Consider the following 23,304-nt stretch of genomic DNA (forward strand, 5'->3'; position numbering starts at 1 on the left):
ACTTACCACGGTGAGCGGACGAGTAGCCCACTTCCCGGGGCGGGACGTGGGGGCCGCCGGGCGCCGGGCAGGGCGCGCCCTGGGGACCTGGTGTCATGAGCCTCCGGGCCGCAGGCGGCAGCAGCGCGCGGCGGGGCCGGACACAATGTAGCGGCCGAGGCGCGACGGGTTACAATGTAGCGGCGGCGGCGGCGGAGTTGTGGTGAGCGCAGAGCGGCCTCCGGGCGGCGGGCCCGGCCAGCGGGCGGGGAGCGGGAGCGCTGGGCCTCGGGCGCGCCCGGCCCGCCCGGCAGGACCTCCTGAAGCCCGGCTTCGGACGCGGACGCCGGAGCGCAGAGCCGGCGGGAGGCCCCCGCGCGCCCGAGGCAGGGTTCGGACTCGCGGCCCCAGCTGCCCACCCTCTGGTCCTCTCCCGGGAGCGCCAGGCACTTCCATCTGGCAGAGTTTAGGACCTAGACGGAGGGACCTTTCCACCCAGTTAACTGTCACCGTCAGGATGGGACCCGGGAGGCCCAAAGACCCGCATCACTGTGCCTTCCTCAGCGATGCTGGGTTGCCCTGAGCCTCGGGTTTCCCCTCTATGAAATGGGTGGGCGTGGGGCAGACTGAGCCCCACAAGGACCTGAGCATCCCCAGGGTGCCTTCGGGTGGTGGGTGAAGGTGGAGATACGGGTTGGGGGAGGTTTGTCTCTGCAGCCAGCTTCATTGGTGGATAGTCCTTAAAGGAATGGTAACCCTGTCCCTGGGCACACCTGGGTCCTGGCAGGCCTTGTTTAAGGTACAGATGAAGTGCACTTTGTCCCCCTCCAGGGTGAACTCTCAGGACCTCCAGATGACAGCTGGAATGGTAGCCAGGTGGGCAGGACATGGGGGGTCTGATGCATGTATCCTGAAGATATCCTCAGCTTCAGCTCAGTGTCCCTCTGCCCCTGGGGCTCCTCTGGCTACACTCTGAGGTTTCTTTAATCGCTATGTTGGCAGTCACCTCCACTACAAGAGGGGAGATCTCTAGAGGGCAGAGGATAGAGAGTGGGGTTCTTTCCTCTCTCTCTCCCCTTTCTTGCCTGTTCCTTTCTAAGTTCAAGCCAGAATAATGGGTGCAGAGCTCTGTGGGGTGACTTTGAAGGGAATGGTTTGCTGGCTCTCTACTAAAGTCAGCAGCTGTACTCTTGCAGCCATGTGCTGGGACATCATCTATCTGCCCTCAGCAGACAGGGAAACTTGATTCCCTGACCAGTCAGGAGAGAAACTAGCACTGAGAGGTCAAATGACACCACTGCTTCATCCATCCACTGCCTCTGTGCCAGGCCTGGGGGGTGACAATGCCACTCAGGAGTTGAATAAAAGATGCTGTTTCCTCTGGAGACTGCAGCCCCAAGACAGTTGCTGGGAAGTGTAAAGATATTGAGTCTCAGGCTAAGGTTTGCAGGGAGAGCTCCTGGGGGTGGCTTCCAAGCCCTCTACTCCAATTCCTTTCTATTGGGCTCATTATCATGTGATAGTTTTCTCAGCAGCAACTTTGGGCTGCTGACTTTAATGTCTATATGAATATTTAACCTCTCATCCACTTAAGGAGGCATGTTCTCCCTGACTATAGGCAATGTGGTCCTGTAGCTCATCACTAGGAAAGCCAGAATTTAAATCAGAGTTGCCATTCTCAACAATAATGGTAACAATGATAATAACAAGTTGTAGCTGGTACTTATCATGGGCATACTATGTGCTGGCCAGCACTTTCAGAACTTTGTATTAACCAATATTTACGATAGCCCCATATGGTACTATCATATCTTCATTTGAGAGATGAGAAGTTGGAAGTAGAGAAATGTGTAGGCTTTTACCCAAGTCATGTAGTGGGGAACTGGCGGAGCTGGGGTTTAAATTGGGCTTGCTCATCTTAACACCAAGAGGCAACTAGGGTGAAGAATCAGGTTTTGTTTGAGCTGCAAAAGACAGAACTCTATCCCCAATAACAGTGGTGTGAACGGAAGTTTGTGTCTGTCTCACTTGAAGGAACTTCGCAGTGAGTGCTCAGGGCTCAGATGGCGTCTCCTGCAATCTTGTCATTTGGCCATCGCATTGTGGCTTCTATGTCCCTGCCCAAGGTAGTTGCTCCAGCTCTACTCAGTACATCTTCACCCCAGACAGCAAAAGGGAGGAAGGAAGGACTGCAGAGGGGCAGCCCTCCCTTTAAGAACAATTCCCAGAAGTCTTGTGTGATCTTTTTGTTCATTTCCTATTGGTCAGAACATAGTCACATTACCATGTCTAGCTGCAGGAGAGACTGGGAAATCATGTGACAAGCCAAAAACCAGGACTCCCCACTCAAGATGAAGGCGTCAGTGAACATTGGGAGTGCGTAATCTCTCCTGCTGTTCTCTGGGTGCTTGGGAGGTGGGTATCAGATGGCTGCCTCCGACTCTGGTGCCCAGTGTGAGCCACCCGTAGTCACCAGGTGATAGTGAGAGGCCAGGCTTGAGCCACAGCACCTTCATCCTCTTCTGTACCTTCCCGTTTTGACCCAGGAGCTGCCTGTCAACAGGTGCTGGCTCCTGCCAGACTAGAACTCTGGCTGCCCAACCCATACTCCCCATCAGAGGCCTAACAAGCAGGACAGGATCCACAGGTGGTGTGGAGCTCCTGACTCCAGTGTAAGGACAGCATGGGGCTGGGGTGGGGCTGTTTAGCTGCCAGTGAGGTGACACTGTGACCCAGGGCAGGGCCTTTCCCTCTGGACTCAGTTCTCTTCCATTTCTTTTGGGTGAGGGAGCAGAGGAGAAGTCACAGGATTGTCTTCGTATTTGAGACTGTAACAGGTATGGAAGAAGCATAACCAGTACCCATGGACTTACTACACAGCTTTGAAAAATTATCTTTTGACTTCCTATGATAGTAAATCTTTTCTGTTTTTGTTTTTTTCTTTCTTTATACAATGGATTTAAACCAGGGTTGCTTTACCACTGAGCCACATCCCCAGCCCTACTTTGAGACAGGATCTCACTGAGTTGCTTAAGGCCTTGCTAAGTAGCTGAGGCTGGCCTTGAACTTGTGATCCTCTTGTCTCAGCCTTCTAAGCTGTGTGCGCCACTGTACCCTGCCTATAATAGTAAATCTTACCAAGAGCTTATTTTGTGCTCAACTTCTGTGAACCAATTTCACCTGGAAAGTGGCTGACTTGTGGATGATGGAATGGAGGCAGAGGGAGACTGTGGAGGGAACAGGGGCAGAGAGGTTGAGGAGTGTGACCCAGCTAATTAAGTGGGAGCCGTATTTGGCTGCCCGTGTTCCTGCCCAGCCAAAGCCCTTCCTTCCGGCCTTGAGTCCTTAGCCCGGTGTGTCCTTAGTTTGTTGAGTCCTGTGACGGGAAAGAACAGTCACTGATCCTTGACTAGGCACTTCCTTCTTGTTACCTTGGAGGACCAGGCACAGAGCTGGGGGAAGGTCCAGGTCATGTGGCTCTCAGCAGGACTGGAGCCCAGACCTGAGAGGTGCCAGCATAGTCTAGAACCTGGAGGCCTTCCTGGAGCAGGGGGCAGGTGGGCCCTGCCAGTCACACAACAGACAGCAAAGCAGGGTGGGCCCGGCACTGGCTGCAGTTCCAGGAGTTGTGGTGGGAAAGGAGCGCTTAGGTTGGGATGGAGGATCCCAGTTGTAGGAGACGTGTCTCAGGGAAGTGGGCCAACAGCAAGGGCATGGAGGACTTGGCCGAGTGAGGCCAGTTTAGACGTATGGGGGACCCCAGCGCTGGAGCCCTATAGTGTCTGGGGTAAAAAAACCCTGAGCTGGGAGGGAAGACCTGGGTTCCAGAGCATCTGGCTGGGCACCCTTGGATAAGTCATATACATGACAGACATCAGAAGGGCCTGTCACTGTGGACTTCCCCAGGGGAGCCTGCCAAGGGGCCTGGAGGGGGTCTGGAGGTGGCTGAGGGAGAGTCTGAGGATGGAGGCTGTAGTGTGGGGATGCTTCCTGAAAGAGGCAGGGGTTTTCGGGAGTGGGAATGCTCCATGGTGAGGCTGGGACCTGGGTCCTCATCTCGCCCTGCCTGGCGTCCGCAGGTGGAATGCTATGGAATATGATGAGAAGCTGGCCCGGTTCCGGCAGGCCCACCTCAACCCCTTCAACAAGGAGCTGGGGCCAAGGCAGCATGAGCAGGGACCTAGTGAGCAGGCCCTGGACATTTCTTCTGAAGGTAGGTGCTGGGGGACTCTGTGGGCCCCCTGACCCTTCTCCCAGCCCACCACCTTTCCCCCCACTGCCCTCTCCAGCAGGCTTTCTCCCAGAGTGGGTTCCCCATGGCACAGTCCTTTCTGCCTGCTCTGTGGATTGCTTCTGCCTTCCTGCCAGCAGGAGCTTTTGAGGGCAGGGGTTTGTGTCTGGTGTGCCACTGCTGAATCCCAGGGCCTGGCACATAGTCCAGGCTCAGAGGACACTTGTGGAACGAACTCAGAGCCAAGACTGGTGGGGGAGTTAGCAGGTGGAGCTTCCTGTGCAGAGGCCCCTGCTCACCTAGGGGTCAGCAGGGTATGAATCCAGGAACTGCCGAGGTGGCCTGAGTGCACACCGGAGTGTGGACTCTGTGTTATAACTGTTCAGTGGCTACACCACACACACACACACACACACACTTCCTTTTTTTCAGAAATTCAGTTGCTTTTTTGGCTGTGTAGAATCAGTGCAGAGTCCATGCAGTTATACATGAGGTATCTGCTGTAGAAACTGAGATGTTTCTATAAAGCTATCTTGTGGGCCTCTTTTAGCACCATTGAATACCATTCCACCTCATCTTTTTTTTTTTTTTAATATTTATTTTTCGGTTTTAGGTGGACATAATATCTTTATTTTACATTTATGTGGTGCTGAGGATCGAACCCAGGCCCTTGCACGTTCTAGGCGAGCACTCTACCACTGAGCCACAGTCCCAGCCCCTCCACCTCATCTTTTTGAATTAAACCAAATGGGCGTGCAGAACTGAGCAGGCCCAGCTCCCCATGCCTCCTTCCTGTGTCTGCCTGCGTCCCACTTCCCAGCTCCAGTGGCCCAGCTTCCTTCCTGGGGGTGACGAGCATGAGAGAGAGCAGGCTGACTTTCCTCCCTACCACCCTCCATGCCCACCCTCTCTTCCTCCAGAGGCCCTGCCTGAGCTGCCCCCTGGGGAGCCTGAGTTCCCCTGCTCCGAGCGCGTGATGGATCTCGGCCTGTCTGAGGACCACTTCTCCCGCCCTGTGGTGAGGTTTGGGTCTGGGAGGGGAGAGGGGCTGGACCATGAGGTCTGAGGTGTGCAGTCTTCCCTCCCCAGGGAACCACCATTTTCAGGTGTTGACAGTCCCCTCCTCAGCCAAGTGCCCTGGAGCTCGAGTCGGAGCCTGTTGGAGAGCAGATGGAGAAAGCCTGGGTCTGCAGCTTGAGAACCTGGGCTTCCGCCCTCCTCTAGGCTCCTAGTCCAGACTCTTGGGGAGCAAGTGTGAGGACTGGTTCCCTTGGGGGTCACCAGGGGTCTTGCAGATATGCAGTAGAGTGAGGGTGGATGAGGGAAAGCAGGAGGCCTTCCCTGCCTCCCCAGCCGCCCAGCACTGAAGGGCCACTCTGGCTTCTTCTACATGAAGTTCTACAAAAGCATTTCTTTGAATGAAAAGTGAATGTGGAAGAGCTGGAATTATTTTAAAAGTTAGAAAGCCTTTAGTTTTATGCAAACTATCTCCAACTTTTATTTGAGAGAAACACAGTAAAATCAGAATGTAACTTAAAAAGATTTAGCCAGAAGTCACTCAATGCTAATTCATTTTTCATTTTGTATGTGGCCTTAAAACGTTGCCCATGCAGATACCTGTCTTTATCTTTATCATAACATTTTGAATACTTCCTTTTGGCCACAGACTTTCCAAGGAGAAGGGAAGGGTGCCTTCTTTCTTTGCCTGGGTCTCTTAGAGCCCAGCATCCCGGTAGATGAGGAAGGCTCCTGAGTGTCAGCCCAACCTGTTCAGCTGCAGGAGCTGCCTCCCTGTGGTCTGTTCTGCGTCTGGGTCTTAGCAAATCCCGGCTAGTCTGGTGGTGGAGGACTCCTCCAGGCTCCTTCATTGGCATTTGTCTGGGCTTGGCAATTGAGCCAAGTGGCCATTTCCTCTCCTTTATGACAACAAGTACCATTTCCCCAGCTTTCCTCTAAGGGGAAGTTCTTTTGAAGTAAGTCAGCCACAGTGGTGCATACTTGTAATCCCAGTGACTTGGGAGGCCGAGGCAGGAGAATTGCAAGTTTAAGGCCAATTTTCTCAGCAACTTAGTGAGACCCTGTCTCAAAAAAAATACCACACCACCACCACCACCAAACCAGAACTGAGGATGTAGGTCAGTGGTTAAGTGCCCCTGGATTCAACCCACAGTACAAACAAACAAACAAACAAACAAATAGTAAGTGAAACAGTAGAGCCAACAAAACAAAAAACAAACCCCAGTCAAATTTCTGGAAAAAGAAAGGAAGTTAGTGTGCTTGTGTGTGGAGGAGTGGGGACCCCATCAGCTTCCAGCGTGTCACGCAAGCCCTGTACACTGAGCGTCCATCCCAGCCCTTGGAAGTTGGATTTTGGAAAGCACCCTGAATTACTAGGTCTTCAGAAGTCTGTGGGTAGACTAGCCCCGTTGGGGGCAGGCCGTGCAGGATGGATTCTGACTGTGCTGCTAATTCTCCTGGGCTTTGAACAAGTCCTCATCTGGGGGAAGGGCTTGAGGTCTGCTCTGTGCCTAACTGTCCATGAGGACCAGTCTGGCCTCCAAGGGAGAGTCCGAGCAGTGGCCATCTGACTGCTCCCCAACCCGGCAGGGTCTGTTCCTGGCCTCCGATGTCCAGCAGCTACAGCAGGCGATTGAGGAGTGCAGGCAGGTGATCCTGGAGCTGCCTGAGCACTCGGAGAAGCAGAAGGACGCGGTGGTCAGGCTCATCCACCTGCGGCTGAAGCTGCAGGAGCTGAAGGTGGGTGCTGGCCGCCTGTGCCGCAGAGGGAGCCTAGAGCCAGGGCGGTAGCAGTGGGGACAGGAGCACCAGGGTGGCCTCCAGTTCCCTCCCTGGTGTGTCTTTTTGGGCTCTGAGGGGCTGAGACATAGAGGCGTCTAGAAATGCAGAGTGAGAGATGGGCCCGTATCCCATGTGCAGGCGCTTCCCCCTCTTGGTGGCAAGGCACAGAGACCTGACCTGAAGGCGCTTACACGAGAAGGAACGTCCTGTCTTGTTAACCAACAGGTCCTCAGGAATCCTGCCCTCTTTTGTTCTGCTTTCCATGTTTGACCCCTCCTCGGTAGTCCGCAGACAGGTGATGCAGGCACGAGCCAGCAACGGCAGCCTGGCTTTGCGGCAGAGGAGAGCTTCCTTTCCTTTTTTTTTTGGTGGTTCTGGGGATGGAACTGGGGCCTCCTGCCAGTTAGGCAAGTGCTCTACCACCGAGACAACCCCCAGTCTGAAGCTCCCCTTTGTTAGTGCTGAAGGCAGAAGTCAGTCCTGGGCCCTCCTGACCTCTGATGGCTGGCCCTGCCACATGCCCATGCCTGAAACAAGCACAGCAGCATGCCAGCTCTGGTCATGTGCCCCCCTGAAGCAAGTGAGGGGGGCAATACCTCTTTGAGCCACCTCCTTCTATCTGGATGAGGAGGAGGAGTTTCCTGACAGGAGAACAGAAGGAGGTAATGAATCCCAGAGTCCCAAATCCCTAGATGTCCACTGCAGGCCAGTTGTGTTCCTCGGCTTGGCTGTCAATGTGTGCCCTGCAGTGACCCACAATGTGTGTGTGGCCACAGCCTCACTGATTTCCTAATGAAGACTCCACATCAGGAGACCCTGGGGAATCAGTACGGCTGTGGCCACACACACATCCAAAAATTCAGTGGTTTAAAGGAGATTGGTGTGAGATTTTCCTCATGAACAATCCCCCAGGTAGTCGAGGCCCTGTGTGACAGGTCATGGTGTTGAAGACCAAGTCGTCCTTTTTCACTGCTCTGCCATTCCCTGGGGGAGTCCAAAAGGGCTCCACACCACGTCATTTTGGTCTGCACCCAGCCAGCAAAGGGAGAGTAAATCATTCCTGCTCACAGGGCAGACCCAGGTGGCAAGTGGCTGAAAGGGATGCCGGGAAGTGGAGTGGGTGGTCTGTGATCTGCCCCTGACTGACCGTCTTTCTATTGCTAATGGGAACTCGCACTCCTATAAGCAGTGCCTGGAAGAAATAAGTAGAGGGGCTAGAATAAAGGAAAGGAGTTGAGACCAACTCACTGGTGACCCTTTCCTGGCTCTTTGTCTGTAGGACCCCAATGAGGATGAGCCCAACATTAGGGTCCTTCTTGAGCACCGCTTCTACAAGGAGAAGAGCAAGAGTGTCAAGCAAACCTGTGACAAGTGCAACACCATCATCTGGGGACTCATTCAGACTTGGTACACCTGCACAGGTAGGCCAAGACTGAGACCCACTCCTACTGGATAAGCAGTCTAGGTCTCTGGGGCAGGGCAGAGAAGTCCAAAGCTCTGCTTCCAGATGTGGGTCATGTTCAGGTGAATCCTCTATAGTGTACACAGTGGACCAAGACCTATTGTGTGCTGGAGATACAAGGAACAGTTAGGGGCAAAGATCCTGCCTTCACTGGCTTGCATCCAGATCCAAGCTGTCCAGTACAGTGGTCACTAACTATACATGGCCATCAAATTTAAATAGGAATAAATCAGTGGTACTGTCTACATGGCGAGTGCTCAATAGCCACCTGAGGCTGGTGGCTGCCACACTGGACAGTATAGAGAGGACATTTCCATCACTGCAGAAGATTTCCTTGGTTGAAATATCAGACTAGTAAGTGACATGGTAGTAAAGAAACAAGGGAAAGGGAATGGGATGTATGGTGGGTAGAGTGGGTACCACTTTAGGGTGCCCATGTGACATTTAAGCGAATGCCTGGAGGTCAGGGAGCAAGGCAGGGATGTACCTAGGGAGAGGTGTTCTGGCTGAGGAAGCCGTGTGACGAAGGGTCCCATGGCTGAAGTCTTCAAGGAGGAGCAGAAGACAGCGACCGGAGCGTCCTGTGTGAGGAGCTGTGGTGAAGTTGGCTCGTTTGTAGAGCCATAGGTGCTTGACTGCTTTAGACTCTGGCTGCTGAGTTGAGCAGGCGGAAGGAGGGGGCAAAGCCTGAAGGAGAGGTGAGTAGAAGGGGGAGGGTACGAAACTCTGATGGGTACGATGGAGTGACAGGTGGCTGAGGCCATGCCAGCTGGGGGTTTGGGTGTGCAGTGTAAAAGACAAGGGGAGCTGGCATAACTCATGGTGTCTGGGCTCAGCTGTGGATGGATGGAGCTGCTGAAAACCAGAGGGGAAACAGGACTGGGGACGGAACAGAAGAGTGAGAATTCCATTTGGAAAGCTTGGGTTTGGTGGGTGGGAATGGCAGGTTGGCCCCAGGACATGTGTGTCTCGAGTTGAGAGTAAGGCTCAGGGAACTGTGAGGATCTTTAAGGCACTTCTGGGGCCATGCCACAATAAGGTCTTGGATTGATCTGGACACTGCAGCAGAAATGTGCAGGATGCAGAGTGGTCCTGCTGAAGGTCAGCCTGTGCTGCAGGACCCTCCTCTCCACTTCTAAGAGGTCTGGTTGTTCCCACCCAGGGTGTTACTACCGCTGCCACAGCAAGTGCTTGAGCCTCATCTCCAAGCCCTGCGTGAGCTCCAAAGTCAGCCACCAGGCTGAGTATGAGCTGAACATCTGCCCTGAGACAGGGCTGGACAGCCAGGATTACCGCTGCGCGGAGTGCCGGGTGCCCATCTCTTTGCGTGAGTGGTGGCAGGGAGAAGAGGGTGAGGGAGCTGTTCCAGCATGGGTGGTGGAAGGGTTAAGTGAGGGTCTGGGGGTCAGTCCCTGCTCCCCGTCTTTGGGAAGTGACTGACAACTGCACTTCTGACTAAAAGCAAGCTGAGGTTCTAGCTATTTCCTGACTTGCCCACATCTCTACACGGCTGGGACCAAAGCTCAGCTCTGTGGCCTCTGTCACAGGAAGCCCACCCAGGCAGGGACCAGGAGAACCACAGGCCAGCCACACAGAGTGGGTGTTTTGAGACTTACCAGCATTCATTCGTGGGGTCCACGAGCGGTCCTACAGTGGGATCCTCCTGCCCTGTTTAAATGGTGATCAAACTGAGGGCATAAGCCCCTCAGCCTCATGGCTTAGGGATTGTAGGTCTGGTCTGGAGGGTGGGATCACTGACCCTGCTTTCTATTTTCTGTGGGCTGTGGGCTGGTGAGGCAGGCTGTGGCTGCCACAGTGACCTTGAATGGCTGATCCCCACAGGGGGCGTGCCCAGCGAGGCCCGTCAGTGCGACTACACAGGCCAGTACTACTGCAGCCACTGCCACTGGAATGACCTGGCCGTCATCCCTGCACGAGTGGTGCACAACTGGGACTTTGAGCCCCGCAAGGTGGGGGTTGGGGACAGGGAAGAGGGCCTGGGGAGGGAGAGCCAACTGGCAGGCAAGCGGTGGGTGTGTCCCATGGCCAGCAGGCACGTGAGGGCGGGATTTGGCTCCCTGGGCTGGCGTGGTCACTCCACCACCCCGCAGGTGTCTCGCTGCAGCATGCGCTACCTGGCGCTGATGGTGTCCCGGCCAGTGCTCCGACTCCGGGAGATCAACCCTCTGCTCTTCAACTACGTGGAGGAGCTGGTGGAGATCCGGGTGAGGCTAGGGGCGGGCAGGATGCTGTATCTGATGGATTCAGTTTTCTAGCCGTGGGGGGCCACAAAAGGTGTGCGCAGAGGAGAGGTACTGCTTAGGTTCAACAGGCCTGCTTGGCTGCCCTGCAGATTGACAGTGCTGAAACTGTCCTGGAGCCATCTGATGCAGGCACGGAGGCAATTTTTTAATTTCTAGTAGTCTTATTAAAAAAGTAAAAAGAAACGGGTGAAGATGTTTACTAATATATTTTATGTAACCCAGTGTATCCAAAAGGTGATTTAAATGTGCAATCAATATGTAAAATTATTGATCTATTGTACCCTTTGTGTGTGCCACATCTGAGAATGCCAGTGTGTGTTGTCCACTTAGTACTGACCAGCTACGTTCACGTGCTCTGCGCTATGTGGGCTGGTGGCCACTTGCAGCCACGAGGGAGAGCTGGGACTGAGGGCAGACTGAGGCTCTGTCCAGGTAGGAGGTGCCACATTGCCTCAGGCAAGGTGGGGGAAAGGGTTAGCTCCCATGTCACATGGGAGAGGACCAGCAGAGCAGGTTGAGTTGCCAACACCACAGGGCTGATGAGAGATGTGGGATCTAACTGGAATCTCAGTTCAGTGCTGGATGTGGACCAGTATTGCCCTGATGGTGCACTGCATGCCTGGGGAGCTGGGATAAGCAGAGTGGTGGGGGATTCTGTGGGCGATAGTAAATGAACCTCACGATCCTGACGTGAGTGTGGCTGGAACTCTCGGATCTGGGACCATCCTGGGGAAACTGAGGGTACCTCCCCATTCCCTGCTCATCTTGTTGCCACGCAGACTGTAAACTGAGGCCACCTAGTGGACATGACCCCATAAAACCAGCACAGGGCCAGTCCCTTTGCCTTGCTGACGAGGTCACGGCGAGGGGCCATGACCATCTTTCTGGATCTATGTGCCCCTACTGTGTCCTATATGCCTCCCCTCTGCCCTAGCTGAGGAGTTAACCTGCTCCCTTGTCCACAGAAGCTGCGCCAGGACATTCTGCTCATGAAGCCATACTTCATCACTTGCAAGGAGGCCATGGAAGCTCGTCTGCTACTACAGGTCAGACTATCAGAGGGACTGGCCCCAAAGAGCCAGGGTGATGGAATCACCTCACACTCATAACTTTTCAGATAACTTGGTAGTTGTGTATGTTTAGCTTGTAGCAGTCTGGGCCTCCCAAACTGTACCGGAACACCAGGTTGATAATAAGCCATCAGGTAGTCTACCCACAGAAGTGTTCTTTGATTATTTCAGTTTTGGAAACAGATGAGTAAGATGTCCTTCAACCTTCATGTGAGTCTCCATGGAGGTGAACCTGGCCCAGATTCCTCCAACAGGAGGAACACAAGTTGTCTTTTTTTTATCTTTAATTTTTATTTATACATTTTTATGTGGTACTTAGGATTGAACCCAGTGCCTCACACATGCTAGGTGAGCACTCTACCAGTGAGCCACAACCCCAGCCCAAGAGGAACACAAGTTTTATTTTATTTTTTCATTTATTTTTTAGTTGTAGATGAACACAATATCTTTATTTTATTTTATGTGGTGCTGAGGATTGAACCCAGGGCCTCACACATGCTAGGCGAGCACTCTACCGCTGAGTCACAACCCCATCCCAAACACAAGTTTTAAAATTCACCTGTTTGGGGCTGGGGATGTGGCTCAAGCGGTAGCGCGCTCACCTAGCATGTGTGAGGCCGGGGTTCGATCCTCAGCACCACATACAAACAAAGATGTTGTGTCCGCCGAAAACTAAATAAATAAATAAATATTAAAAAAAACAAAAACAAAAACAAAAAACTCACCTGTTTAGGGGCTGGGCCTGTGGCTTAGTGGTAGAAGGCTCACTTGGCATTTGTGAGGCTCTAAGTTCCATCCTCAGCACCACATAAACATAAATGAATAAAACAAAGGTCTTGTGTTCAACTGCAACCAAAAGAAATATTTAGAATAAACCACCTGTTTATTCTTCAACCAACATTCATGACTCTGGTCTGGATTCTGAAAACAGTGAGTAGGACAAGCAGGAGAGCTTTGCACCCTTGGAGAGTGCCCATCAGTCAGGAATTCAAGAAAAATGAGGAGTCGTATGTCAGAGACAGGCACAGTGGACAAGAGAAAGCAGGGAAGGGGACAGGGCGTGTGGGGCAGGTGCCAAGCAGGGGAACTGGGACCAGGAAGAGGGACAGCCAGAATTGGGAAGGACTGCAAGAGGGGAGTAGTGGGACCACCACTGTGGCTGAAGGGGCATCAGAGGGGCAAGGAGAATAGGGGCATATAGACCCAGAAACATGGCCTGGGCTCTGAGACCCTCTCAGGCGTCCCCAGGCTCCTGGATTCTGTTCTTGAGCCCACACACAGGTACCTTCCTCAGCACCCTGAGCCCTGGCAACGGGAGTGGCCTGGGTGGAGGGGAGGGCCCTTGCTCTGTGCTTGGGGTAACATCTTCTGGCTCGCAGCTCCAGGACCGGCAGCACTTTGTGGAGAACGATGAGATGTACTCCATCCAGGACCTGTTGGATGTCCACGTGGGCCGCCTGGGCTGCTCGCTCACTGAGACCCACACACTCTTCGCCAAACACATCAAGCTGGACTGTGAGGTGGGTCTCCATAGCCCTCCATGGTTGGGGTCTGGACCAGAGGGACCATGAAGCTGCTCTTTGGCCCTCCAGACTCAAGAGCTGGGATTGGCAGAAGCAGCAGCTGGGTCCAGCATATCCGTGGCCCGAGCTGGCACCTACCTGCCCACCTTCAATTCCCACACTGTTTCCCCTTCCTACCAGCGGTGCCAGGCCAAGGGGTTCGTGTGTGAGCTCTGCAGAGAGGGCGATGTGCTGTTCCCATTTGACAGCCACACATCTGTGTGTGCCGACTGCTCAGCCGTCTTCCACAGGTGGGTGTGGCCTGGACCCAACTTCAAACTGGTTGCTGAGCTCAGCTGTGGCTGTCTGCCCTCAGCTGTGGCTGGTCTGTGTGAGCCTCACTGCTGTCCCCGAGAGACAGGGAAACAGACCTTTGGGCCTTGGCCGATTCTGAGATACCTAGTTAGATCCTGGTGTCTGACTAAATTAAAAATCCTATTAGGGATGAATGCCCACAGAGCTGGGAAGGGACTGCTGCAGCCCAGATGGCCCTGCACTTGCTCCCTTCTGCACCAGTGGCATTCACTCTTTCAGGTCAGTACAGGCCAAATGTTCCCAAGCTTTAGTTCCTGAAACCCTTAGTGCCTCAGTTACTTAAAAAAACAAACAAACAAAAAAACTAACACTTTTGATTACTAAGTACCTATGTCCAAACAGTGTTATAAGGATTTATGTCCTGAAGATTTATTTAGTGGCTGTTTGGAAAAATAATACACATAAATTAGAAGAAAAGCATTTTGAATTTTGTTATTCAATAAGTATCATTTTCTACTAATGATACATGTGTACATGCTGGGCCCTGAAGTCAAGTGGGACACTATTCCCCATGTTCTGCCCACACTGATTTTTGCTGGGCATCTGCTGTTTATCATAGTAACTGATGACATCTCAGCTCTACACAGCTAGGGAGTCACAAAATTCCCTTGAGCTAGTAGTCTGCATGTGCCTCACAGACTTCAAATATCGCTGTGTTCTCTTCAAAGAAGTAAATGAGCTTGTAGAGCCCCACACACTCTCTGTAGTGCCCTGGCATGCCTCGACACACAGTTTAGAACCACGGGTAGAAGCACCAGAGTGGCACGAACAGGTGGAGACAGTCAAGTAGCTACACGTGTGGAGCCTAGGTGTGACTGCCTGGCTGAGCCCCACTAACTAGGAGCCTGCAGCGTTGGGTAATGTGCGGACCTTAGCAGAGGCACATTCGTGGGCCTCAAGGTTAGTGACTCCTGGATGAAGACCCTGCTCCTGTCCTGTGGTACTGAACATCTGTGAGCCTGTTTCTGTGTTTGCAGAGGGTTAATGGAAGCTAACTTAGGAGGCTGTGAGAGTCCCGTGGTATAATTTTACATGCAGAGTCCAGCCTGTCTTTCTGCCCCCAGGGACTGCTACTACGACAACTCAACCACATGTCCCAAGTGTGCCCGGCTCAACTTGAGGAAGCAGTCACTCTTCCAGGAGCCCGATCCAGACTTGGATGCCTAGAGCACTGGGCACACCACCTGCCTATCTGGCACCCACCCCACTGGCATTGTCAAAGCCAGGGTGCTGTTTCTGCCCTGAAGACCCTTTGGGTGCATCCTTTGGATGTCTTCACTCCTGCTGGGCCAGAAGTGGGTGAGCAGTGTCCACCAGGACTGATGATCTCCAGGTGCTGGCTGGACTTGGGGCATCTGCACCTGGCTGTTAACTTGGTGTGCTGCTCTGAGGGGTCACAGTGTAGCCCCGACCCTCCACCCCCACTATAGGATTCCTTGGTCAGGGTGTGACTTTCTAGGGGGATAGGGAAGGACCTCTTACTTCCCCAGCGACACAGCATTCCCCAATCCCCTAGGGCCAAGGCTTCTGGGTTCTAGAGATGCCCCTCCCTGCTCCCGTCCAAGCCACTCTGCAACTGGTCAGGTAAAGACCCCCAGAGGGCTTCAGAGGAGTGGCCAGTGAGACCTGAGCATGCCAGCTGCACACACCCAGCCTTGGGCCTGTTCCACCTGCTCTGGCAGATGCTTTAGATTCTACCTGAAGACCAACCCTTCTGGTCCCTTGCCTCTTTGGGAGCTTCTGATCATCCCTGGCTGGGGCTCTTCAAGGTTGTGTCCATGGCACCACCTGAGGTTCTTCTAAGTCATCCATGGGCCGTCAGTCCATTGGGTCCCTGCCCTCCCTGAGCAGGAAAGGGAGGCTTCCTGCTGTGGCGCTTCTCCTTGTGGGTGCACTTGCTGCTGCTCTTGCTCTGGCCCAGCCCCCTTATCCTGGTGCTCTGAGATGAGTGGTGGTGGGCCTGGCCCAAGAAGGGTGTCCTGGCCTCCGGTGTGTAGCAGGAACTGGGTCCCTGGAGGAGGTTCCAGGTCAGGTAAAGGAGTTGGGTACAATAGGCCTGTGTGGCATTCCTTGGGATCACATTTGTCCCTGGAGCTTTGTCTTGCTGCCAGTCTTGAAGAGCTCCAGAGAGCTCAGAGATGACCATCCAGAAAGTTTTGGTTTGGGGCCTGAGGCCTGAGAAATGGGAATATTTGCTGGAGGAAGAATGAAGCAGGAGGTGTAGAGCTCATGCGGGAATGTCCAGACCTGGAAGGTGGATAGGACCCAAGGCTTTTCGGTGGGAAAACCATTCCCAGCCTTGGGTTTTGCACTTTACAGGTCCTAGGGATGGGGATGTTGCAGGAGGGATGTCAGGACATGGTCATCTGTCCCTGGACAGCTGGGGTTGCTTTTGTCTGTCCCTTTCCTCCCCACCCTAGACTGTGCTTGGCTTTGGACATACACAGGTGGTGGGCAGAGGGCAGGTGATGGCTATTCATCACCTGTGACTAAGCCCAAGAGACACTTCAGCCAGCAGGACACAGCCCAGCTTGCTGGCTCATTCTGGGGGTGGGGGTGGGTGAAACAGCACCCTCCTTATCCGGCTGTGCCACCAGTTGGCTTGAGGCAAGGCGCTTGCTGTGTTTTGCCTCAGTTTCCCCATCTGGAAAATGGGGAAAGTGGTATTGACCTACCTCAGGGTGGAACAGTGACAAGGGGACACTGTTGAAATTCTTTAAGGAGTGTGAAATGAGGTCAGGTCAGTGGTGGGTCCCTATCCTGCTTCCCCTTTCTCTTTGGGATTGAATGGGGGGGGGGGCAAAGGCTAAGTGCCCTTTTCCTATACCCCTAAATCTGCATGTCTATCACTACTGCATCACATTTCTGTCACGTGGATATTGGTCATTCCTGAATCTCCTGTGTAGTCAACATCACGTTATTCTAGTTACAAAGTATTATGTCCTTAGGAAACATCTGTAGGCTGGCATTTGTTGGACAAAAGTTGGCTCCCCCTTTTTAGATATTCCCCACTCCTCCCACTACTACTGTGCTTTTTTTAAACTCACCTCTATACCTTGTCCCCTAACACCTCTTCTCTACCTTTCTGGATGACAGTCGTCTTTAATTAGAATCATGTGTGGGACCTTCTACTAGTCACAGCATGATAGGAAGAACCACAGCCAGAAGTTGATTTGCATGGCCAGCATCTTTTAGAAGACTACACCCAAAGATACCCATAGCGTGGAACACGGATGGCCTGAGGAAGGCCCAGTCACAGTAATGCCACCATCTGTGTCTCATTAAATGTGTTCTCTAGACTCTGGTGTGTGTGGTGAATCTGGGATAAAGCAGAGTTGTTTGACATAAAAGCCAGCATCAGGGGTAGGAAACCTCATGGCCTTCCCCTCCAGCAGGCTTAAATGTACCTGGTTTCGGGTGAAGTTGGAAGAATTGCTTAAGATGGGGCTGGGGTTGTGGCTCAGCAGCAGAAGGCTTGCCTAGCACTTGCGAGGCCCTGGTTCGATCCTCAGCACCACATAAAAATAAACAAATAAAATGAAGGTATTAAAAAAGAAGAAGAAGTAGTGCTTAAGATGGTGTCAGATCAAGACCTGAGCCTTCTCTGGTGGTGTGTGGAGAACTTGCACAGTTTATCTCAGCCTTCATTTTGATGAGCTGGGATGACCACTCAAATCTCCAGGAAGCATTTGGCACTGCGCCTTCCATGTAGAAAATGCTCTGTAAATAGCAGCTATGTTTCTCTGAAGTCCTCAGGACTGGCTCAACAACAAGCTGTGGTAGACTGGCCATCATATAATCATGACATGTTCATCCAGAGTCCCATTCTGGCTCTCAGGAACATCATCCATCTTCACAAGCCAAACCCATTAGAAAGGCCCTCTCTGCAGCTCAAGGCCCTTGAATAGGGGTTATTAATGGATGATCTTCATGAGATTCATAAATCCCCTTCCAAATTAGATTGAAAACTCTAGGTATGCATTTTTTTTTTTTTCTGCAGAGATGGGATCTACAGTTTTGAACAGGATCTCAAAGGGGCTATGATCCAGATGACACCAGGACTCTGCTTTAGGAAGTGTCTTTATACATCATCCATATGTAACTGCATCCAGATGGACTAGTATGCTGCAACTCTCTGCCCCAGAGAAGCCCAAGAGCACATCTACTTCTTTCCTTCTATTGGAGACCCTTAGAAGGGTAAGAGGAAGGGCTTCCCAGGGCAATTGTGGACTGGGATGCTGACTATGCCTCCAACAACTCAGTAGCTAAAGTTGCACTTGGGACATGAGATAGAGAGTGCAATTTCCCCCCTTTCAGAATATGCTTTTTTCTTTTTATGTTTTCACTTTGGCATTTGAAATTTACAGGAAAGTTGTAAAAATCTCCCCATTTGCCACCTCCTGGATTCTCTAAATGGTAACATCTGGCGCCACATGCTATTCTCTTCCTTCACACATTCTGCTCTGAGACATTGGACATCAAGCTGCAAACAGCTTGCTTCTATACTCTTCCTTTTCTGTGCATATGTGTGTATACCCATTCCATAGAGACACTGCCTTTCATGGCCATAGTGCAACCATCAAAGAAAATTAATACTGAACACAGTACTATAAAACTTATAGCAGATCTTATTCAGATTTTGCAAGTTTTCTATTTTATAGTCAACCTCGTTTCCTTCTCACAAATCTCAGACTACATTCTGTTGCCAAGTCTCTTTAGCCTTTAATCTGACCAAACACTGACATTTTTGAAAGGTGCATCAGACTTTTTTTTGGTGGTGGTTGTTGGTAATCACACCTAGGGACCTCACATGTGCTAGGCACGTGTTCTACTACAAAGCTACATTCCCCAGCCCCCAGACGATTTTTTTTTTTTAAAGAAAGAGGGGGGGAGAGAGGGAGAGAGAGAATTTTTTTTTAATATTTATTTTTCAGTTCTTGGCAGACACAACATCTTTGTTTGTATGTGGTGCTGAGGATCGAACCTGGGCCGCACGCATGGCAGGGGAGCGCACTACTGCTTGAGCCCCCTCTTTTTTTCTTACTAAGCCACAAAGGGTGGTCTTGAATTCAAGCCTTCTGAATAGTTGGGACTAATGGGCCCATGCCCGTGCCTGGCACACACTTTCTGATATATGCAAGAAGGTAATGAGAAACAATGTGTAGTTTTAATTTGTATTTCTCTAATTACAAGTATGATTGAACTTCTTTTCATATTTCGGAATCTAATTTATGAATTGTCTTTTTTTTTTATGTGGTGCTTAAGTACCTCACACATACCAGGCAAGCGCACTACTACTTGAGCCATATCTCCAGCTCCATGAATTGTCTTTTGTCCAAGTATTTTCCTTCTCAAACTTTAAGAATTCTATGCAAGTTAGGGATTTAGCCCATTTATTGTGCAATATCTTGCAAATATTTTCTTTCAGTTTCTCAATACCTTTTGACCTTGTTTGCATTCCCATAGAAATGTTTTATTTTGATTATACTTTTATATGGCCAAAATTGATTAATATTTTGTTTCACTTAATCTGGGCTTCAAGTCATTGAAAAATTTTCCCTACACCTGGGTAAAAAGGCATCCACTTCTGGGAGTGGTGGTGTGTGCCTCAAGTTCTAGGCTCAGCAGACTGAGGCAGGAGGGTCATTTGAGCCCAGAAGTTCAGGACCAGCTGGGTAACAGCTAGACCCCGTTTCTATAAAAGAAGAGAAATTCACTCATGCACACTTGCATGGTTTCACATTTCTCTTCAGATTCCTGGTCTGTTTTGAGCATATTTTGTGAGGTACAGATCTAATTTTATGTTCCTCCAAACGGTCAACCAGTTATCTTGAACTCTCTTTTGCAAGATCTATCTGCATCCATGTCTGAACTCTGTTCCCACCCACAAGCCTGACTCTCACACTGCTTTAATCATGGGGCCTTGATCCTGTGCTCTAATGTCTGAAAAGGCTAGTCTCCTCTTTGCAAGTTTTCTTTTTTTCCTGATGTAAATAAAAAAAAATGTTTTCACAGATGTAAATACAGTTTTAATGGCAAAATCTGATACTTCCAATTGTCCAAAAGGAAATACCTTTCTGAGTTGGAGCTCAGTGGTAGAGCATTTGCCTAGCATGTGTGAGGTCTTGGGTTCGAGCCTCAGTACCACATAAAAACAAAAATACTGTGTCCGTCCACATCTAGGGGAAAAAAAAAAAAGGAAATACCAGCAGACAGTTTATGCATATTAAACATCTGGAAGCACAGAGGTCTATCTGGATCTCAACAATGAAGTATATTTGTGCTTTTGGCTTCTATTTTGATAAAGAACCTGCTAGTTCTCAAATAATTCCTGGTAGAAGCTTATTGTGCCATTGATTATTCTTGACACTTTCAATTTTCACTTATCATTAGACCTGTTACTGGTAAGGACCTGCAAGTCAGCTTCAAAATGTGAAAAGGCTGCAGATAATTCTGTGGTCAGCTGATGTAGGGAGGACCCACTTCCTGTCCTGCTGCCTGCTCCAGTTCCAGCTGCATCACTTGCTCATTTGAAAGATCTTCTTCATGGATCACAGTAACTGGTTCATGTCAGTCTCTACCATCTCTTCCAGGGCTACATTCTTCTTCTTTTTTTTTTTTTTAAGAGAGTGAAAGAGGGAGAGAGAGAATTTTAATATTTATTTATTTTTTTAGTTATCAGTGGACACAACATCTTTGTTTGTATGTGGTGCTGAGGATCGAACCCGGGCCACACGCATGCCAGGCGAGCGCGCTATCGCTTGAGCCACATCCCCAGCCCGAGGGCTACATTCTTGGCAAGGGTCACAATGTTTTATTGAAGTTGTGCAATTGTATCTGTTTGAGAAAAACTCTGGGAATGAACACACTCTAGTCAAATCTCCCCTACACTGTTCATCATTGCTAGCTTGATCTTCTCCCAAGATACTACAATATTATCTACAGCATCCATTATGTCATTTCTCCAAAACTCACAGCTGTATCCTTGCCATCTGCTGCTCTTCGGGTGTACTCTAAAGTCCTTCTCAGGTAATGAGCTTTGAAGGCTGAGGCTACACCTTGACCCATGGGCTAGACTGAGTCAGCTATACTGTCTTGAAGATCTTCTATTCTTACATTATCAGAAAGATCACTCAAATTTACTGGGTGGTATGACGCATTGTCTAGAATGAGCAATGCTTTCTTGGTGAGATTATTCTGGGCACAGTAGTTTTCAATAGCAGGGCAAAAAATGCATGTAAACCATTCAAGATGCTCCTGGTAGCCCAAGACTTTTTGTTTGAGTGCCAGATTATAGGCAAATTGGGCTTTGAGTACCCCTTCAGAGCCTTGGGAGTTTCTGAGTGGTACACCAGCAAGGGCTTCAACTGTCCCCAGCTGCATTTCCACTAAGCAGCAGCATCCATCTAGACCCAGGGTCAGCTTTCTCTCATTGAAATAAACTTTCTTTCATTCTCTTCCAGTATAGGCCTTTGTTATCTACATCAAAAACCTGCTGGGGTTGTATTCACTTTTGATGGTGTTTTCCAGCACATATGGATATATGTCTCAGTTGTTGCTAGGGAGGTGCACTCTTCCTCTGGAAGTGGGGCAGACAGTGGCACTCTTTGAATCTCACAAACCATGCTTTACTCGCTCTAGTTATAGAGTTCCCACCTTGTTGATGCTGTAAGACATGAAACAAACTCAGCCTTCTTCTGAATGATGGTGACATTCCAGCTCATTTTGCTGGCTCTGTTCTTCCAGCCACATAATCAACAAACATTCCATGCTCTATTATGGCATTTTGTCCGGGGGTTGCGGTGGGGTGGTATACCGCGGATTGAATTCAGGGGCACTCCACCACTGAGCCATAGCCCCAGCCCTATTTTGTATTATTATTAGAGACAGGGTTTTGTGGGAGGCCATCCTCGCACCTGATTTATCTCCCTGGCTGGACGAGAGGCGCTTAGACACAGCTGTGTCAGAGCTATTCCCCATCCTTTTCCAGGTCCGAGGGCTTGCCCGTGCAGAGGCGTGCCTGGCCACTTCCCCGAAGACCCAATCGTCGCCCCTGACCTTGGGATGCTGCCTCCCTTAAGCGTCATTGGATGGGATTTTCCCTTGAATTTTTTGTTCCCCAATAAAAGTCCACTCCCTGGTGTGTTCTCTCCCTCCTGTAAACCTGGATACCGCATTAGGTGGCTGGAGGCAGGAGCTAGGAGAAGCCGTCCTGGAGCTGGTATTAAAAGTAATGGGATGGGCTGGGGATGTGGCTCAAGCGGTAGCGCGCTCGCCTGGCATGCATGCGGCCCGGGTTCCATCCTCAGCACCATGTACAAATGATGTTGTGTACGCAAAAAAAAAAAAAAAAAAAAGTAATAGGAGTCTTGTCTCTTTAAAACTCCCTAGCATTTACTCATGAATCGTACCTTCTTTCATGAAGCCAGCGCTGGTCGCGTGGCAGAGGGTTTCACTGAATTGCTTAGCGCTTCACCCATTGCTGAGGCTGTCTTTGATCTTGCGATCCTCCTGCCTCAGCGTCCCCAGCCGCTGGGATTACAGGCGGCACCACCACTCGGGCTCCATCGTGACACTTCAATGGCAAGTCAACAGAAGGGCTTTCAAGGGAGTAGTTATTTGTGAACTGGCCTTGACTTTTTATTATCTCGGATGGCCGCCACTGTAGAGACGGCAAAAGTCTCGCCATTGTAGAGACTTCTGCGTTTTGACGGCAAGTTATACCAACACTTCTAATCTGATGTCGAGGGTAATTGCTTTCTGCTCCTTTTGGTATTAGGGATGACAGTCGCATCCAGGGGCCTTTTCCTAAACCCTTGGGCTTCCCACACGTAACGGAGGCACACTGGTTTCAGGTGCTTTAGAACCTGGGAAAGGGAAAACGAGGCTGCTAAGAGGGACAGGGCCATGCCCGGGAGACGCGGTCCAGAGGCCGCCCAGACCCAGGCTGGTTCGTCCCCGGTGCACAGCACTCGCAGGGGGCTCTCTGACGTCAGTCCGGAAGCCTGGCCGCACAGCGGCGGCCACACAGGAGTGGCACGACCACCGCCTAACCACCGCGCGGCCCCGCAGGCGCCGGGGCGGTCCTCCTACCACCTAACCACCGCCTAACCACCGCGCGGCCCCGCAGGCACCGGGGCGGTCCTCCTACCACCTAACCACCACCTAACCACTGCGCGGCCCCACAGGCACCGGGGCGGTCCTCCTACCACCTAACCACCACCTAACCACTGCGCGGCCCCACAGGCACCGGGGCGGTCCTCCTACCACCTAACCACCGCGCGGCCCCGCAGGCGCCGGGGCGGTCCTCCTACCACTTAACCACCACCTAACCACCACCTAACCACCGCGCGGCCCCGCAGGCGCCGGGGCGGTCCTCCTACCACCTAACCACCGCGCGGCCCCGCAGGCACCGGGGCGGTCCTCCTACCACCTAACCACCACCTAACCACCACCTAACCACCGCGCCGCCCCACAGGCACCGGGGCGGTCCTCCTACCACCTAACCACCACCTAACCACCGCGCGGCCCCGCAGGCGCCGGGGCGGTCCTCCTACCACTTAACCACCACCTAACCACCACCTAACCACCGCGCGGCCCCGCAGGCGCCGGGGCGGTCCTC

The 23,304-nt window shown here is 51.6% G+C and overlaps 1 protein-coding gene across 9 annotated transcripts in view; it reads left to right on the forward strand.

Moving 5' to 3' along the window:
* Positions 1-137: 137 nt before the first annotated feature.
* Positions 138-23,304, forward strand: part of Def8 (differentially expressed in FDCP 8 homolog) — a 93,412-nt gene continuing 70,245 nt past the window's right edge. Inside the window, exons 1-14 of one of the 9 annotated variants that reach the window (XR_003582426.2) lie at positions 162-202; positions 811-855; positions 4,059-4,192; positions 5,131-5,228; positions 6,818-6,967; positions 8,289-8,430; positions 9,634-9,798; positions 10,314-10,441; positions 10,583-10,696; positions 11,701-11,781; positions 13,185-13,325; positions 13,509-13,618; positions 17,683-17,879; positions 21,673-21,829. Coding sequence is in view for 2 of the 9 variants with exons in the window: in XM_027933044.3 (XP_027788845.1) it covers positions 833-855; positions 4,059-4,192; positions 5,131-5,228; positions 6,818-6,967; positions 8,289-8,430; positions 9,634-9,798; positions 10,314-10,441; positions 10,583-10,696; positions 11,701-11,781; positions 13,185-13,325; positions 13,509-13,618; positions 17,683-17,803 (1,407 nt within the window). In the remaining 7 variants the exon portion in view is untranslated. Of the gene's footprint in view, positions 203-810; positions 856-4,058; positions 4,193-5,130; positions 5,229-6,817; positions 6,968-8,288; positions 8,431-9,633; positions 9,799-10,313; positions 10,442-10,582; positions 10,697-11,700; positions 11,782-13,184; positions 13,326-13,508; positions 13,619-14,746; positions 16,982-17,682; positions 18,314-18,616; positions 19,705-21,672; positions 21,830-23,304 lie in introns of those variants that run through there. The other 8 variants (XR_011705389.1, XR_003582427.2, XR_003582428.2 and 5 more) reach the window with 8 other exon arrangements.

This window comes from Marmota flaviventris, chromosome 18, assembly GCF_047511675.1.
Source record: "Marmota flaviventris isolate mMarFla1 chromosome 18, mMarFla1.hap1, whole genome shotgun sequence".
Lineage (NCBI taxonomy): Eukaryota > Metazoa > Chordata > Mammalia > Rodentia > Sciuridae > Marmota > Marmota flaviventris.